The 17,810-nt window shown below is 34.8% G+C and overlaps 1 protein-coding gene across 3 annotated transcripts in view; it reads left to right on the forward strand.

Moving 5' to 3' along the window:
* LOC114049684 (tubulin-specific chaperone E-like) overlaps positions 1–17,810 on the forward strand; it is an 84,283-nt gene that overhangs the window by 39,973 nt on the left and 26,500 nt on the right. For 2 of the 3 annotated variants that reach the window (XM_027871008.1, XM_027871007.1), the window contains exons 4-9: positions 3,348–3,530; positions 6,674–6,762; positions 10,779–10,878; positions 13,070–13,172; positions 15,779–15,855; positions 17,168–17,263. In XM_027871008.1, the coding sequence (XP_027726809.1) occupies positions 3,348–3,530; positions 6,674–6,762; positions 10,779–10,878; positions 13,070–13,172; positions 15,779–15,855; positions 17,168–17,263 (648 nt within the window). The remainder of the gene's footprint in view (positions 1–3,347; positions 3,531–6,673; positions 6,763–10,778; positions 10,879–13,069; positions 13,173–15,778; positions 15,856–17,167; positions 17,264–17,810) is intronic. The other variant, XM_027871009.1, reaches the window with a different exon arrangement.

Here is a 17,810-nt window from a genome sequence, read left to right on the forward strand (position 1 = left end):
CTTATATAACAAAGAATTTTTTTAAAAGAAATAAGAAAAAGAGGGAGAACACGTTAGAAAAAAATGAGCAAAACCAATCAGAACATGGAAAGAATCTGGGAATATATGCAATGTTCCACACCCTTGGGAATTCTGCCTCCCCTCCCCCCCAAAAAAAACCTTCCCCCACTCCCTCTACCTCTGCAAAGGAATGGGGAGAGGTATCTTTTCATCTCTTTCTTGGGGTAAACTTGTTCTCTGTAATTTTTCCACATTTATTTTATTGTTTTGTGGTGGTTATTCTTGCCACTACATTGATGTAGTCATTGTGTATGTTGTTTTCTTGATTCTACTTTCTTCATTCTGCATCATTTCATGCAAATACATGCTTTTCTGTATTCATATATTCCCTGTTTCTTATAGCACAGTAATATTCCATTACATTCCTGTACCACAGTTTGTTTAATCATTCCCTAGTCAGCGGGCATATACTTTGTTTCCAGTTCTTTGCTACAGCAAATTAGCTAGTAATAAACATAAATTGAAATTGGGGCAGAAAGCCAAACCTTTGCCTCCATTTTAGGGATCCTCCTAACTGGGAGTTCTGAGCAATTGTGTTTGTAGCCTAAATTTCACTTAACTTCATAAGGATGCAGAGATGGGGACTGTGGGGACTTGAGTGACCATTATGTTACCCTAATCTTAAAAACAAAGCTAATTGTTATATTAAGGTATATCTGATTAAATCCTGAGATAAAGGGAGAAGAGAACAGAGGGCACAAAAATATTGGTGGCTACTTGTATCCTCCTTTGCAACACTAACACCTCCCATGTTATATTAAAATAATTTTTAATAAAAAAAATTAAGATCAATAGTAGTACCTTTTGATCACCTAAAAGGGCAGGAGAGGATGGCTAATTTTTTTTCTTTTTTTTTGGTGAGGCAATTGGGGTTAAGTGACTTGCCCAGGTCACACAGCTAGTAAGTGTTAAGTGTCTGAGGTGCGGATTTGAACTCAGGTCCTCCTAACTCCAAGGTCGGAGTTCTATCCACTGCGCCACCTAGCTGCCCCTGAGGATGGCTAATTTTGACCTTCAGAAATTTCACTTCTTTTAGGGAATCAAACTCAATATAGTATATGTGGAAATTATTTTCAAGAACATATCTGTCAGTTTATCTACCTCTTGATTTTCTGATGAGAAAACAAATGTATCAGGGCCAGTTTAAAAAACTGTTAAAGCAAGTTTTACTGTGTGCACATATAACAGAAGTCAGTATTTTCTTCTGTCATGATGAATAAGCTCTTTGAAAGGATTCTAAGTATGTTTATCTTTAAAAGCTTTCCAGAATAACTAAGTTTCATTATAAATTGCTACATAACCAACTTTTCCCTACAAAAAATCTTGCAGTATGTAACTTTTTGAAATTTCTGTGGATTTGGCACCCAGGTTTTGTCAGAGCCAGCAAATCTCAGCAAGGATTGTCCTCTGTCAATAAACATTTATTAAGGGCCAACTGTGTGGTAGGCATTGTGTTAAACTATGCTTAGATTTTAAGTTTTTTATCAGCAACTATAATTGTCAAGAGAAAGAGGAGAGACCTACTGTAGGAGTCATTCTCCTCCCCCTTGCCCTAGCCCCTCCCCAGCTTTCCAGTTACATTGAGAAAATCCTATTCCATACTACTGGCTCACCTCCTACCTCCTACCTCCCATCCACTGCTTGGCCCACTGGGGATGGAGATGATAAACTGCCTGAACTCATTCCTCAATAATGAACATACTTGTACTCATCATACCTTTCATGTCTCAGTGATCATCTTTTTAGAGGTCAGGCTGGCAACGGGCATTAAAAATTTTAAAACTGATCATAGTTGTTAACCAGTAGACCTTCTACTGGAAATATACCCCAGTGAAGTAATTAAAAAGGAGAAAAATATGTATTTCAATGGAAATATTCATAGTAGCATTAATTATAACAGTGAAAAACTTTAAATAACTTATCCAGTGGTTGAAGGAATAACTGAATAAATTATATGATATATCAGTGTAATGAAATGTATTGGAATGAATGAAATATTGCACCATTAAAAATGACAAGCAGAAATATAAAGAAATACAGAAGACAAAGTTATGCAGATGGAAGATACAACTAGAACAGCAGTATATATGTATATATATATACACATATATATATAAAAAATCATTTCATTCTAATAATAATTTTCAGGATCTAATAACTGATTGTGCCAACTAAAACTGTTGCAAAATAATAAAGGAAAAATCACATAATTTTCTTTTATAAGTTATTTTCATAATCAGAAACTTAGTTTATGGTCAGTTTTTGTGATACTAGGATTTTGTTTTCCCATTTTAAAAATACTATGGTGCTTTTGGAAAATAAAAGCTGATAAGTTGAAACGTTTTTCTTTGGGACTCACAGCTTCACATCATTTTTGGTGATTCATATGATTTTTATATTTTTTTTGCTCCAAAGTGGTTATTCCATAATGCCACTTTGACGATCATGAAATATTTAGTATCACATTAGTAATATAAAATAAATATTTAGTATAAATATTAGTAATATCTCACTGAAATTTAATGCAGCATCCCATGATACTTATTGTGAGAAGTCTTTTAAAATCTCCCCCCAAGCTTATTAAAAGTAAAAGTAATATATGGTGATAGAATTTGTGTTTCTATTTTACCCTGACAAATATTAAAAAGCCATAGCAAACTGTCAATCCAAATTTGTGGGAATGATTGTGGTATGCTAGATTTTGATTTAAAGACACAGATAATCTTAACTATCCTACACTTAGTGTACTATGTACATTATGGTATATTATAATTAGTTGTATGATTTGGGAATTATATACTTACCTTTTCTGTGATTTGGTTTCTTCCGTATATAATTTGAGTGATAATACTTGTACTACAGGACTGTTTGGAATGCACTTTGTAAAATTGTAAATTGCTATAGAAATGGGCACTGTTCTTATTTTTCATCATTCTATCTTGCTGTACCTTTTTGCAGTCCCATCACATTTTCAGAATACTTGTACTAATTGAATATTGCATCCTTAATAATTTCCTATTGAAATAAATATACAGTAGTTTGCTTTACAAATGTAGGTGAAGGGATTTACCTAAGGTCACATGGCAATTCAGTTTCAAAACTCAGTAAGAATTTATAGTTCCAAACTGCTAGAATTGAACTTTGTCTGCTGTGGCATATTGATTCCTGTTATTTCCCCCAGCTATGCTTTCTAATTTACTATAAACCTACAAAGCATTATGCTACAAATATTTGATTTCCTCAGAGACTGCTTTTCTCTATGTATATTCCTTTGTGCCCTTATCTAGGCACCCAACGGGAGGATCCTTTATCCGTCCAAACCGGGTAAATTTTGGAGTGGACTTTATCACTGCAATTAAGAATCGCTATGGATTGGAAAATACTAAACAGGAAGATGGAAATGAGATGATTGTTATTGGAAATAAACCCGTCGAAACTGTTGGCTTTGATTCTATTAAAAAATTCCAAAGGTAGGAGGAATTGATGCTGATGAATTAGATTTTTATGGTGTACTCTGCTTTTAAATACATGGGCCCGAGGGCCTAAATGTGTTAACTGATTGGCAAATTGGTATAGAGACTTTTAGAAGCTTAGGATTTTGTCCGTAATTTAGTCTGCCATGTCTTGGGTAACACTGAGAGATTAGACAATACCTTTATTTGCACTGTTGATAAGGAAGCTGTAGACTAAAGGAAGCGAGAAGTTTGAAACCTCTTATTGGAGTGCTAGTATTGTGATGGTTATGTGTGTACCACATGTGTTGTTTGCACTCTTATTTCCAGTTATTCTTGCCCACTTGCTCTGGGCTGATAGTTTTGTGCTTCCATTTTTCATATTTTCCCTTTTCGGTGTACACATTGTCATTCATTTTTTGTAAGCCAGCTGTGGCAGTAGAGCTGGTAGTTCCCTGAATCCCATCCTAAACTGTAAGATTAGAGAACCGTTAAAAATATGATTTTATACAAAGACAGTAAGGTTCACTTATGAAATGAGATTTTCATGAGGGAATGCCATAAGGAATAGGACTTAATGGGATACTGAGATCTACATGGTATGTTCAGGATCACATTGCAAGTTTTGATTTATTAGCTAGCATTTAGTAAATCATCTTAGCAGCATTGAGAGTTCCCGAGGATGCCATCTTAGAAGTGACTTCTGGTTGCACTCCCGAGATTAGATTTTAGTTCAATTCAGAAAGCATTTATTAAATAACTGTTATGTACAAGACACTGTGTTAGATGCTTGGGATATTATTGTGCAGAAACAAACATGAAAAACAATGTTTGCCCTCTAGGAGCTTACATTGTACTGTGGAATCTAGCATGGAAATGGAAAAGAAATACAAGTTAATGTGAGGAGAAAGAGAGTGCTGACAATGAAGAAGATCAGGAAAGACTTCACGTAGGAGGTGGCACATGACCTGATCCTTGAAGGAACCCTGGGATTCCAAGAAGCACAAATAGATGAGGGGTTATTGAGTTCCAGGGATGGAGGACTAACACTGAAAAGAGGCAACCTGAAATTGGAATGCAGCAAGTAGGCCACTTTGGCTGAAATGTAACCATATTGGATGCAGGCTAATTAATTACAGGCAATTTTTTATCTGCAGTGTTGGACAGAACCATTGCATAATTATGCTCATTATTCTTTGCTACCTAGTTATAATTAAGAAGATAATGATGTTAATGTTATGCATATTCTAAAATGGAAATAGCAACACTTGAGTGGACCAATCTAAGATCACAGAATTAGTCAGTTCTTTGCTTCTTATGTGCAGACCGTACATTTCTTAAAAATGATTTTAAAAGACTTAAAGAACAAAATTCTTGATGAGATTGTAGTTTCTTGCCTTTTTATTCAAATAAGTGAAATATTAAATATATCCAAACAGGGACATAATTATATTAATGATTTGATATCCCTTCAGTGAACACCATGTGCTCTGATAATATTAAAAAATTGGATGTATATAAAAGGGAGTACCTATTTTCCTTCCTCCCCCAGATCATAAGCAGCAATAATAATTCTTACAAGTGTTCCTGTGGATATAAAGAAGTAATGGTTAATATAATAACCCCATTTTGTGAGTATCATTTTAATAGATACTTTGGGGCATGTCACGTTGGAATTTTTATTGATTAAAGTGGCTGATTCTTTAGATGATTTGAAAAATATGAATTGTTATATCTGGTCTCCTGAATAGGGATAGGTACTACAACTGTGATTTCATTGGTATAAATTTCTGTATGAGGCAGCTCTGGTCATTGTAGGTGATCACTGCCTCTGCAACCTAGAGTTGAGAATTAGTGTTGGAGAGCTGCCTAGAGCAGTAGTATCAGCCTGAAATAGAAACAGGGTCTACTAATCCACAGAGAAGGATCCTTCTGGGCTCATATTGACTTAGAAAACTATACATTTATATATTTCTTTTTTGTGAATACATCAACACGTTGAAATCAGATAGGAACTACATTTTATTCTGGTTCTGACCACAGTTGGAAGTGCAGTGGGCTGCATTCTTCTGACTCAGAGTACTGTGAATTGCCCACAGCCATCAGGTGTCAGAGGTGCATACTTAAACTCAGATCTCCTTTTCAGAACTCTGTTCACATTTTTTATGATATCTGTTGGCGAACAGCTGTTGGTCTTTTGTGTCAGTAGTTCCTTATGTATTAAATTTTTATCAGTTATATTTGATGTAAAGAGTTTTTCCCACTTGACAGTTTCTCTTCTCACATTAAAATATGAGCTCTAGAGATTCTCTTCCTTTTATATTTTAGCTCTAATGCTTAGCACTGTTGTTTTGCATATCATAAGTGTTTAATAAATGCTCTATTCATTTACTCATTCTTGGCTTGAAGGCTGGCTTTTTATATTTTTGGCAGTTTCTTGATTAGATTAGAAGCAATTTAGAAATCATGATGTTGAAATATAGTATATATGCTTTAAGGCATTGAAATAGTATATGTGCTTTAAGGCATTACAGTAACAATTGATTAAATTTTTGTTTGGATAACTAAGAAAAAGAGTTTGCATAAGGAAAAGTAAAAATAATGTCTATGATTTCCAGTGATATTGTTTTAACTTTAGGGTGGTATTTATATTGAGAGCACAGAGAAAAACTTCCTGTTCAGTTTCTTGGACTGAGATCCTGTCTACTTATTTTTGCTGCCTAGTTTCTCCATTCCTGAGGTCGAGACCCTTATTGCTGTTCCTTGCTATGCTGTTTCTTCTGTAGTCCCCTTTTTCCCCATTTTTTTTCAGTCTGACAGTTTATATACTTATGGGATAACTGCATGGCAGGTGAATTTGAGGGATCTTTTTTGTTTGTTTTTTGTTTTTTGTTTTGTTTTGTTTTGTTTTAGTGAGGCAATTGGGGTTAAGTGACTTGCCCAAGGTCACACAGCTAGTATGTGTCAAGTGTTTGGTCAGTGGCCAGATTTGAACTCAGGTCCTCTTGACTTCAGGGCCGGTGCTCTGTCCACTGCGCCACCTAGCTGCCCCGAGGGATCATTTTGTGTTGAAGAATAGTAAAGGACTTTGGATGTGAGGTTCTATGATACTCACTGGCCTTATTTTAACTTTGCATATAATCCATGTATTTTTTATTCAGTCAGCTGAACAGGTTGCAAGAAGTCTCTGTTTGGAGTTCTGCAGTGAGTTGTGCTGGCAACAAAGGGGAAATTGCACAAACATGTCCTAGTATCCTTTTTCAGTAATAATCTGTCATTGGAATCTTAAGATGGCATCTGCCACCAAAAAATTCTTTTCAAAAGAGATTTCATAGTATTTAACTGTTCTCCCCAGTGTATTATTTTTATGCCAGTTTAACTAAAGGTGCTACTGCTCTGGGTGCTTAGGATAAAATTTCCCTGATATACTGTTGCCTGATTCAAAACTGGGAAGTTTGGGAGCTTACACAGGGGAAGGAAGTGGCAGAGTCATTGAGTGTTGCTGGATAAAGGTAAGTACGGTTGTGTCAGGCCATGATTGGCTATTGTGGGGAGTGTCAGATATGACTCTTTTTCCCACTTCTGGTTGATCATATACCTTTTGATGTCAGACCACAGCCCACAGGTGCTGTCCCTCAGCTTCTCATGTTTGTGTATTTTTCTCCAAATGTGTCCCAAGGGTAAGAAGTTGTAAGTCCCTCCCCTCTTTTTCTTCATTTCTTCCCAGTATATTCCTCTTTGTAATCCCTTTTCTTTACTAAACCAAAATTGAACAAAATCAAAGAATTTGCTTTTTTTCTTCCCTTTTGACCCTTAAAGGATTCTTTACTGACAGTGGACCCTTTACCTCTCACCCACTCCTCTACTTAGGATAAAAGCACTTGATCATCGTTTAGCCCTTTTAGATTGTTTAAATATGTGTGTGTGTGTGTGTGTGTGTAGTACGTATATGTATGTATAAATTTGTGTGTGTGTGTGTGTGTGTGTAAAAGCTTTCTCTTGTCTGCTGTGTTTATGCATAAAAGTCTACTCAGTTCTAGTTTTCTCATCAGGAATGCTTAGAAGTCATCTACTTCTTATATTTGTTCTGGATCTTATATATTGAATTTTCCATTGAGTTTTTTTTGTCACAGATACGTGAAAGTCTTTCAGTTTGTTACATATCCATTTTTCATTTCATTCAGGATTATACTCAACTTTTCTGGGTAAGTTATTTCATGATAGATTTGCACTTTCATGTGCAGTCATCTTTTTTTTTTTCTATTCTACTGTGTTATGGAAATGCTTTTTTTATTTCTTAAGTTCAGAATGAAAAAAAAAAGAAACCTCTGCTTTTCAGGGTTATTCTTAGTTGCTAGTCTGTTTTTTTTGCCTCTTGGGATTTCCTATTCTAAGTTTTGCTTTCCTTTACAGTATTTGCTACATAACTTTTTTTGACCCTTACTGTGGTTACTTGTTACTTAATCTCTTTCATCCTGCCTGCTTATAGTATTTTTTTCCGTTTCATCTGGAAGCTCTGGACTTTGTTACACTAATATGGGGTTTCATTCAGGTGGTGACTAGTAGATTACAACAAATAAACATAGACAAACAAAATAAATTCTTGCAATCTCATGTCCAAAGATCTCGTTCTGTACCATGAGTGCATTATGTTTCTATCAGGAGGTAGAGATAGGCATGCTTCAATTATCAGTCCTCTGAAATTGTAATTGGTTGTCCCATTGATCATAGTTCTTAAGTCTTTCAAAGTTGTTTTGTCTTTATAGTGCTGTTGTTACATAAACTGTTCTACTGGTTGTTCTCACTCTACTCTTCATGAATTTATATATCTTCTTAGGTTTCTCTGAAATCATCTTTTAATGTTTATAACATAATAGTTCTCCATTATATTCATATACTATAATTTGTTTGGCTATACCCCAGTTGATGAGTATTCCATTAGTTTCTAGTTCTTTGCCACTACAAAAAACACCACAAAAAAAAAACAAACTTTTTTTGTACACATGGGTCATTTTCCTTTTTCTTTGATCTCTTTGTGGTATTAGCCTAATGGGGTTATTGCTCAGATAAGGGGCATGTACAATTTGGTAACTTTTTGGTAGTTCCAAATTGCTTTCCGATTGGCTAGACCAGTTTGTAGTCCACCAACAGTGCATTCACATGTCTATTTTCCCAAAGTACCTCCAACATTTGTCATTTTACTTTTGTGTCAACTTTACCAATTTGATAAGTATGAAGCAAAATCTCAGAGTTGCTTTAATTTATGTTTCCCTACTTATTAGTGATTTGGAGAATTTTTTCCATTTCAGTTTTTTTTTAGAGTATTTTCATGTGGTCTAATTTTTCAGTCTTCAACTTTGTTCTAATATTTCTTGTTTTGTTTTCTCTGTTTCATTTAACTCTTGAGTTTAGTTCTCTTTAGTCAGTATTTCTGGATGTCTACCACTTGGATAAATTTTTACACCTTCTGTTCTAAATTGTTATTCTCCTTCCAAGTTTTTCCTTAAGAATTCTAATTTTATTCTTTGTTTCAACTCTTTCTTTATTTCTTCTTTCAACTTTTGGAGTCCTTGTGGCTAATCCATTTTTTAAAAAATATAGTTCTTGTTATAATTACTGTGAAATTATTTTCTTCTTCTGAAATTTTATCTTAGGATTTTTTAACGCCTGATATTTCTTCATTTATTGGGAATTTTCTTTTATTTGCTTATGTCTTCATCCTCTCTGGTAGGTAAAACTTCTTTCAAAGTTTTCTTTCTGTAATTGCTAGAGTTTTTGTTACTCTTCTCTTTCCACATTGGGTCCAGGTAGAGAGCTTCAAGAAGCCATTCTGAACTCTCAGTTCTAATTCTGGAATAGAGAAGCCAACAAGTATGACTGATAATAGTTTCTTGGTTCTGTCCCCTCCTGCAGATTAAGTCTGAGAGACACTGAAGCATAGTTTGTGATCCTGTGATAGGATGGATGAGCTTGGGGTCCCACTCTCTGTGACCTGTCCTGGGTAAGGTAGCTGGACTGAGATCTTATTGGTCTTTGGATTTTGTCACTCTAATACAGTTCCTGGATTGGGATTTTGTGCTCACTTGAAGTCCAGGGAGTTGAAGTGATTTGACCAAAGCCACAGAGATGTTAAATAGATGTCTCTGACAGATGTCAGAGGTAGGATTTGAATCTAGATCCTCTAACTCTGAGGCCACTGTTTTTTCTATTGCACTGTGATTGCAGATCACAGGTCTACCCCTGCTCTCAATTGTGTGTGTGTGTGTGTCTGTGTGTGTGTGTGTGTATCTCATATTTACTTATCTCTGTGTGTCTGTTGTACCCTTCAGTAGAATGTAAATTCTGTGAGGGTAGCGATTGTCTCATTTTTGTCTTTGTGTCCCTGGCACTTAGTAGATGCTTACTAAATGCTTGGAAGGTAGAATTGGGTTGATGCCTTCCCTGACCATTCTAGACAAAATGATACTTGAATCTTATCTGAATTTGTTATAACATGCTGTACTACACTGTCTAACACTTTGTTCACAGCTTTACTTAGGTTCTTCTAGAGACAACAGAAAGGTTCAGAAACTAAATTCAAAGAAACACACAAGACTTGCAAAATTTGGCAGTGAGTATGTCTCCCAACATTACTAACTCCTCCTCACTGCATCAGGCGCATCACTGTTAGGAGCTCAGAGCAGACACTCATGCATTTGGCAGTACTATAGATAAAAAGCATCAAGGATGTTGTTCATTTTGGTAACCAGCTCCAGGATAAAAAATATTTTTTAAAGAAAAAAAATCAGCTAAACTGATCACTGTATTATATCAATTTAGCAAATGTTTTATATCCATGAACCTCATCCTCCTTTCTCCCTTTGCAAAAGAGTGGAAGATGTCTTCTCATTTCTCTTCTTTGGGGTCAACCTTGTAATTTTAACATTCATTTTGGTTTCTTCTTTTTTTATGTGTGTGATTGTTGTCCTTTCCATTTATATGACTGTAGTCATTGTGTATATTGTTTTCTTGGTTCTGCTTACTTTACTCTTCTTCAGTTGATGTCTTTACATATTTCTTTGTATTTATTGTATTCATCTTTTCTTACTGCACAGTAATATTCTCTTACATTACAGAATCTACAGTTTGTTTAGCCTTTCCCAAATCCATAAGTATTACTTTGTTTCTAGTTCTTTGCTATCAGAAAAAGTGCTACAATAAATATTTTGATGTATTTGGGGTCTTTCTTATCAATGGAAGTGAGTGTTTCTTAACATCTACTCTCAGATATCAGAAGGATAGATTTGTCAAAAAATCTCTTGTCATCATGGAATGAGGTGACCTTCATTGCTGATCAGCTCAAATATCTGGAAGTTCTTAATCTCAGGTATAAATTTTCTGTTCCCTGCTAGTTAATATTCTATACAAATCCTAATCTGTGTCCAATGTGCACATAGTGCCTCATAGTGCCTCGTGGTGGTAATGGTATTGATTCCTTTAGGTTGTAATCTTGCAGAAATTTTGATAGTATTAAGTCTTAGTTTTATCTAAGATAAGCTATAATTTAAGGGAATGTTGCTTATTTTAGACTTCTGGATAGATATATACCTGGGCTCACTAATAATTTGTTGGTCCATCAATTAAGGCTAATTTTATAGTTTAAATTTCTATGTAGTTGGAGCTATGTCTGTTATATTGAGTGGCGGAGGAGGTGGATTTGTCACAATTTTTTTCTTAAATTTTGGGCTGATTAAATTAATGAAATAATTAATTGAATTTTGATTAATTGAATTTTTACAGGTTTAATAGATGAGATGGTAGCAAAATATTTTGGGGCCTATATGGGAAAAAGCTTTTCAAATATAGTTGTTTAGAGCCCTATAAATAGCAATAAGAATGATTTCATTATGGAACTCTAATTAATGAAGCCTAATAACAAATTTTTGCTAAACAACTTTTAATTTATTTTATTAAAATCATATGTGTAGTACATCCAGAATGTTTGTAGAACCAGATTTTCCAAGTGCCTCAACCAGGCTTCCCCTTTAAAACCTGAACCAACTTGCATATACAGGTGAATCACATCTGTCCTGTTCAGGTATAATTCAACAATAGACATGAAATTAATTGTATTTGAAAATGAGAGATGAGTGAGATCAACTATGGGTGTAATTTGACCCACCATTTTTCCTCTTTGGAAACATGGGCTATGTTTTTCAAAGGGTAGTTCTTTCTAAGTTTCTGTTCAGAATCATAAAATCTTAACAGCTGAAAGAGACTTCAGAGGTCATCTGATGCAACCATATCTGCAGAATAATCCCTTCTAAAACATCCACACAAGGGATCATCCATGCCTTTACTTGAAGATGTCTTATTTGGGGGGCTCCCTAGTCCCCAGGGGCAGCCCATCACACCAGATAGCAAGTTTTTCTTTATCTGAACTAAAAATATGGCACCATTTTGTTCCATATTGCAAAAGTATTTCCACTATTTTGTTCCTTAGCTTTTGGGGCTAAGCAGAACAAGTCAAACCTCTCTTCCACATGACAGCACTTAAAGTATTGGAAGATAGCCAGCATGTTCTTCCTAAATCTTTCCAAGGGTAAATGGTTGTCGTCCTGATCACCCTCTTTTTAACACTGTATAGCTCATTACTGTCCTTCCTAAAATGTGGCACATGGAACTGAACAAAATACTACAGATGTGTTCTGACCAGGTCAGAGTACAAGAGTATTGTCACTTCTTTTTCACTGGATATTTACGCTTCTCTTAACGTACTCTAAGATTACATTAGGGTTTGTTTGTTTTTTGGTTGCCATATTGTATTGTTGATGTATGCAGTTTATAATCTTTTTCTGGTGGTTATTTGTGGTTATCCATACCTCCCCATCTCAGATTTGTGATGCTGGTTTTCTGAACTGAGGTGTTAGACTTTTCTATTTATCCCCATTATTTTCATTTTATTAGATTGGATCCAATAATGTAAGCTATTATCCTTTTGGGTCCTGACTCGGCCATTCATTGTTTAGCTGCCTCTTCTAGCTTTGTTCAGGTAGGATAAATAATAAAAAAACTGTTTTTAGAGTAATTGAAAAGGACTGGGGCTTCTCTGGTATCTTTATTTTCAGTTATAAAGGCAAAGAAACAGAATCAGAAAGCAATTAAACTAAGCCAGTATTTACTGCTTTTTATCCTATTGGTGCTTTTGGGAGTAGGGGAACTAGTTAGGTCCTGACTTTATTTTAAAACTTATTGGGGAAACTGTTTATCAAAAATGAGTCACTTTTTTTGGCCTTAAAGTAATTATATCTTTTGTACTATGAAATGAACACATCAGAACAGTTAGCCAGGCCCCAGAAAGAGTTTCTGTATTTTAAATACCATGAAGTTAAATTCTGAAAACAGAATTTTTAAGGTATAAAACTCTATGGTCCTTTGGTTTCTTTAAAAATGAAGTTCATTTGTACACAAGACAATCCAAAGCCCTAGTATTACATTCCAAATTGGCAATTTAATTGAATGATTCCTTTGGTCATATTTAATTGAAATTAACACACTGCTTTACTCTTTCTACACAGTGAAAATAAGCTAAAATTTTCCTGTGATTCACCATCTCCATCATGTACATTTTCTGCATTGAAGGTTTTAGTGCTTAATCGAACAGGAATAACGTGGACTGAGGTAATCTACTTTACAGCATGTTTTATATATTGGTAGTAGTTTGAAATTGCAAGTCTTTTTTTTATTTTAATAGGTTACTTAAAAAAAATGTGATACTTATGTACTTAAGTAGAAATATTTTCATTTCATCACAGTCACAAGAATGGAAAGTGGCATGGAGCAATTTTTAGGAAGGGCACTGGGTTTAGAGTAAGGATTTTCGTTCTAATCTAGTGTCTGATACTACCTGTGGGGCCTTGCACAAGTCATTTAACTGCCTGGACCCCTGGTTGCCAGTTGGAAAATAAGAGGATTAGACTCTGTTATCCTTGAGGGTCCTTCAAGCTGTAGATCCATGATCCTATGATCTTTTAAAGGGATGTCAAACAAAATGCTGTTGTCAGGTCACCATTGTAATAAATCTTGGGCCACTGGTTATATAAATCTATCATTATTCATATGCCTTATAGAGAGAAGGTATTCTAAAGTTTTGGTATTTAAAAGTGATTAAAGAGTGGATAGAGCACCAGCCCTGAAGTCAGGAGGACCTGGTTCAAATCCGGCCTCAGACCAAACACTTGATACTTACTAGCTGTGTGACCCTGGGCAAGCCACTTAACCCCAACTGCCTTAAAAAAAAAAAAAGTGATTAAAGGTTTTGCTGGTTAAATAGAAAATTATGTAAATAAACTGATAACTCCTCTTCTGTCTCCCTCTCCCATCCTGTCCTCCCCTCTTCTCCCCAGCCCCCACCTTTCTTTCTCATTATTTGTTGAGTCTGAAGTTAATTGAAATGTTGTCAGCAACTTTATTTTAGTGCAGGAGCTGAGTAGGCAGAGGGGCATAGAATTCCCACTATTTAAAGGTCAAGTATACTACAGTTAGTTGGATACAATTTGTAGCTTAACTTGAAGGGTAAATAGGAGGTTCGCTCCATGGAATCAGTTTTGCATTAATATACTTCTCTCACTGGAATTTTTATTGGTTTTTTAGCACTCCTTGAAAATTCCCTTTTTAAATCATCAAATTTAATTTTTAAGAAACCTTTTATTAACCATCTGCTATTTGCAACACAGTCTATAGTCTGGATTTTCAGAACAAAAATCAAAATAGTCCCTATAGTCAAGGAACTTACACTCAGGGAGGTCAGTATAATACGCATGGAGATGTGAGATCATTTGAGGAGATTGAGATCATTTGAGGAGATAGAGAATTATAACAACTGGTGTGGAAGGATCGAGAAAGATTTCATGGAGAAGGTAGTATCTGAGCTGAGCCTTGAAAGAAGCTCGGAATTCTAAGAAGCTGAGTTGAGGAGGGAGCTGTATTCTAGGGGTGAGAGGGAATAGTTTTTGTAAATACATGGAGGTGGGAAATGGCGTGCTGAGGTTGGGGTATAGCTAGTAGTCCAGTTTGACTGAGTTTATACATGAAGAGAAATAATTTGATATAAAGCTAGAAAGGTAGGTGGGAACCAGATTGTAGTAGATTTTAAATGGTAGGGTCAAGTTTGTGTTTTTTAGAGGCGATAGGAAGCTACTTAAGGTTTTTGAACAGGGGAGTGACATAGACCAATTCCTTAGGAAGATCAATTTGGCAGCTCCATGAAGGATGGATTGGAGAGGAGAGAGACTAGAATAAGGCCTACCAATTAGGCTATTGCTGTAATCCCAAGTATGATGCGATGAGTGCCTGAACTTAACAATGGCTGTTTAAGTGAAAAGAAGGGCATAGATCTGTGTGATATTATAGAGGTAGAATTGACAATAGTTAACTAGCAACTGATTGCCTGTGGAGGTGAAGAACAAGGAGAATAGTCAAAGATGATTTTGAGGTTGCCATTCTGGGTACTTGGAAAAATATCAGGGCCCTCAATGGAAATAGTGTTTGGAATAGGAGTATGTGTAGGTGAAAGATAATGAAAGCCAAGCTCAAACATAATGCGATTATGATTTAGCTAGTCTCTTAGTTTAAATTTATCAATTAAAAATTGAAATAGCACAACTCATTTGACTGTAGAGCCTAGCAGTTTGTTAAGAAGTGAGAGAATTAAGTTTATTGGAATTTGTATGTGAGGAATAGGTGTGGCTAGGTATTTTTGTGACAGGTGATCTATATAAACACACAGTTAAGAAAAGGTATTGATGATTAATTTCTTATTAGTTCTTGCAAGTGTTCCTTTAGTGGTATGACACACTGTATCAAATAAGAATATATTTTATCTGTCTCTTTAGTGTAACTTTTTAACAGTATTAATCTACCTTAGGATATCTCTTAATGGTCCATTAATAACAGTGTTGGGTGGTTCTGAGTGAGTGAGTGTGTGTGTGTGTGTGTACACACGCATGCATATACTTAATAGTACATATTATATCATTAAAATACCTTTTTAATATTTTAATGTTATCATCTTCCCACTGGTACTTATTGCCTAAAACATGGCATGTAATTAATTAAATTAGAAGTGTCATTTATCCTACAGATACTTTCTAAAACAGTAATGAAATTGAGTTCATGTGGAGGTGGAAGTAAAAAGCATTGGAAATGAAATCATAACTCACATTACATATGTTAAAATAAATGGATAGGCTAACAACTCTTTATTCTGAATCAAATTTTCTCAATAGGTTCTGTGGTGTGCCCAAGGATGGCCAGTTCTAGAAGAATTATACCTTGCATCTAATGATATTACAATTTCAGAAAGGTAGGAATGGTATGTTTAAATTCTAAAGTCACCATTTTATGGGTGGGTCCCACTAGTTTGTGGGAATTTAAAATACTTAATGTTTATTTCTAGTGGTGCTTTTACAATTATAATTCAAAAATTATTCTTATTATTTTTTACTATCCTTATCATTTTTCAGGAGCAGTTAGGTAGTACAGTGGATAGAGTACTGGGCCTGGAGTCAGGAAGACTCATATTCCTGAGTTCAAATTCAGCCTTAGACACTTATTAGCTGTGGAAGTCACTTAACCATGCTTGCCTCAGTTCCTCATCTCTAAAATGAGCTGGAGGGGCAGCTAGGTGGCCCAGTGGATAGAGTACCGGCCCTGGAGTCAGGAGGACCTGAGTTCAAATCCGGTCTCAGACACATAATATTTCCTAGCTGTGTGACTCTGGGCAAGTCACTTAACCCCAATTGCCTCACCTCCCCCCCCCAATGAATGAATGAATGAATGAATGAATGAATGAATGAATGAATGAATGAATGAATAAAGTGAGCTGGAGAAGGGAATGGCAAACCACTCCTGTATCTTTGACAAGAAAACCTGAAATGCGGTCATGAAGAGTTGGACACAACTGAAAAACAAGTAACAAAAAATAATTTCTCAAATATTTTTATTTGAAATCTTACCAATTGGGAGGAAAACTGAGTTAGTCTAAATTATGGAATAAAAATTATTACTTTGAAAACGTATTTAATTTGCTTGCCTTCTCAAGGAGGAGAGAGGGGGAGGAAGGGAGAGAGAATTTGGAGCTCAAAATTTAAAAAAAATGTTAAATTTTTTTGTTTATATATAATTGAGAAAAAATAAAAAATGGAAAAAATATGTAATTATCTTGTGAATAAACTTTTTCCAAGTAAAATTTCTGTCATATCTGCTTTAATAAATTGTTAATTGTTTAGACCAATTTATAATAAATGACATCCATTTGCACAAAAGAGTTAATGTTGTAAAGTCTTTAAAGAGTTCATTTTCTGAAGTTAGGTTAAGTATGTATATCCCTCTCCCAGTACCTCCTTCATTGTCCCTTTTGTTTATACTTTTCCCCTTTTATATATTTTTGTATATTTATGTATTTTTGTTTATATTTTCCCCCTTTCCTCTTATAGTATAAAGGTAAATGTCAGCTTAGTCCAAACTGCTGCAAAATGTGAATGACCAAAATTATAAATTGATGAGATTTTACTATGCTGTATTACCTTATTTATATTAAAGTGGAATATATAAATATCTTCTTAAAATGCCCTTAAAAAAAGCCTAAATACAATTCATTTCTGTTTTTCATGCAGGCCCACTGATGTTCTTCAGACTCTCAAGTTACTAGACTTTTCTAATAATCATTCAATTGATGGAGATCAACTATTCCAAATAGCCTATCTACCCAGGTAATTTTAGTTTGTTTAATATTAAAAAAATTTTTTGTCGTCCTGAATTTGACAAACATATATGAACATTTTGATAGCTCAGGATATTTTCATATATGATATTTTGGAGACTGCTATAATATATGAGAGCTCTTTGAATTGAAGACTTATCTCCCTTTTTGGAAATTTTTATTTGAACTGATTTATAATAATCTCTTCTGGTAGAATGAGTTCGTATGTCTTTGTATTTGCAAGGTAAATCAGCGAATTGAATAAGTTAGTATTAGTGAGAAATAAACAAAAGTTAATTCAAAGGAAGGGATTTCATTGTAATTTTGGAGACTACTATTTCTTGATTTAGCCATAGTTTAGAAAGCCATATCTTTCTCCAGATAGGTTTTAAAAAAAAAAAATTTCATTGATGCTTGCTTTAAAAAAGAAAAAAATCACTGTCACTTTCTAGTGACACAGTGCTAATCTCTCCCTCCCCCCCACCTCCTCTCCCCTTTATAATAAATAAAGTCACATCAACCTATTGAGCATATCTGAGAATGTATGCCTAATTTCA

Source organism: Vombatus ursinus, unplaced genomic scaffold, assembly GCF_900497805.2.
Source record: "Vombatus ursinus unplaced genomic scaffold, bare-nosed wombat genome assembly UNPS02014798.1, whole genome shotgun sequence".
In the NCBI taxonomy this organism is placed as follows: Eukaryota; Metazoa; Chordata; class Mammalia; order Diprotodontia; family Vombatidae; genus Vombatus; species Vombatus ursinus.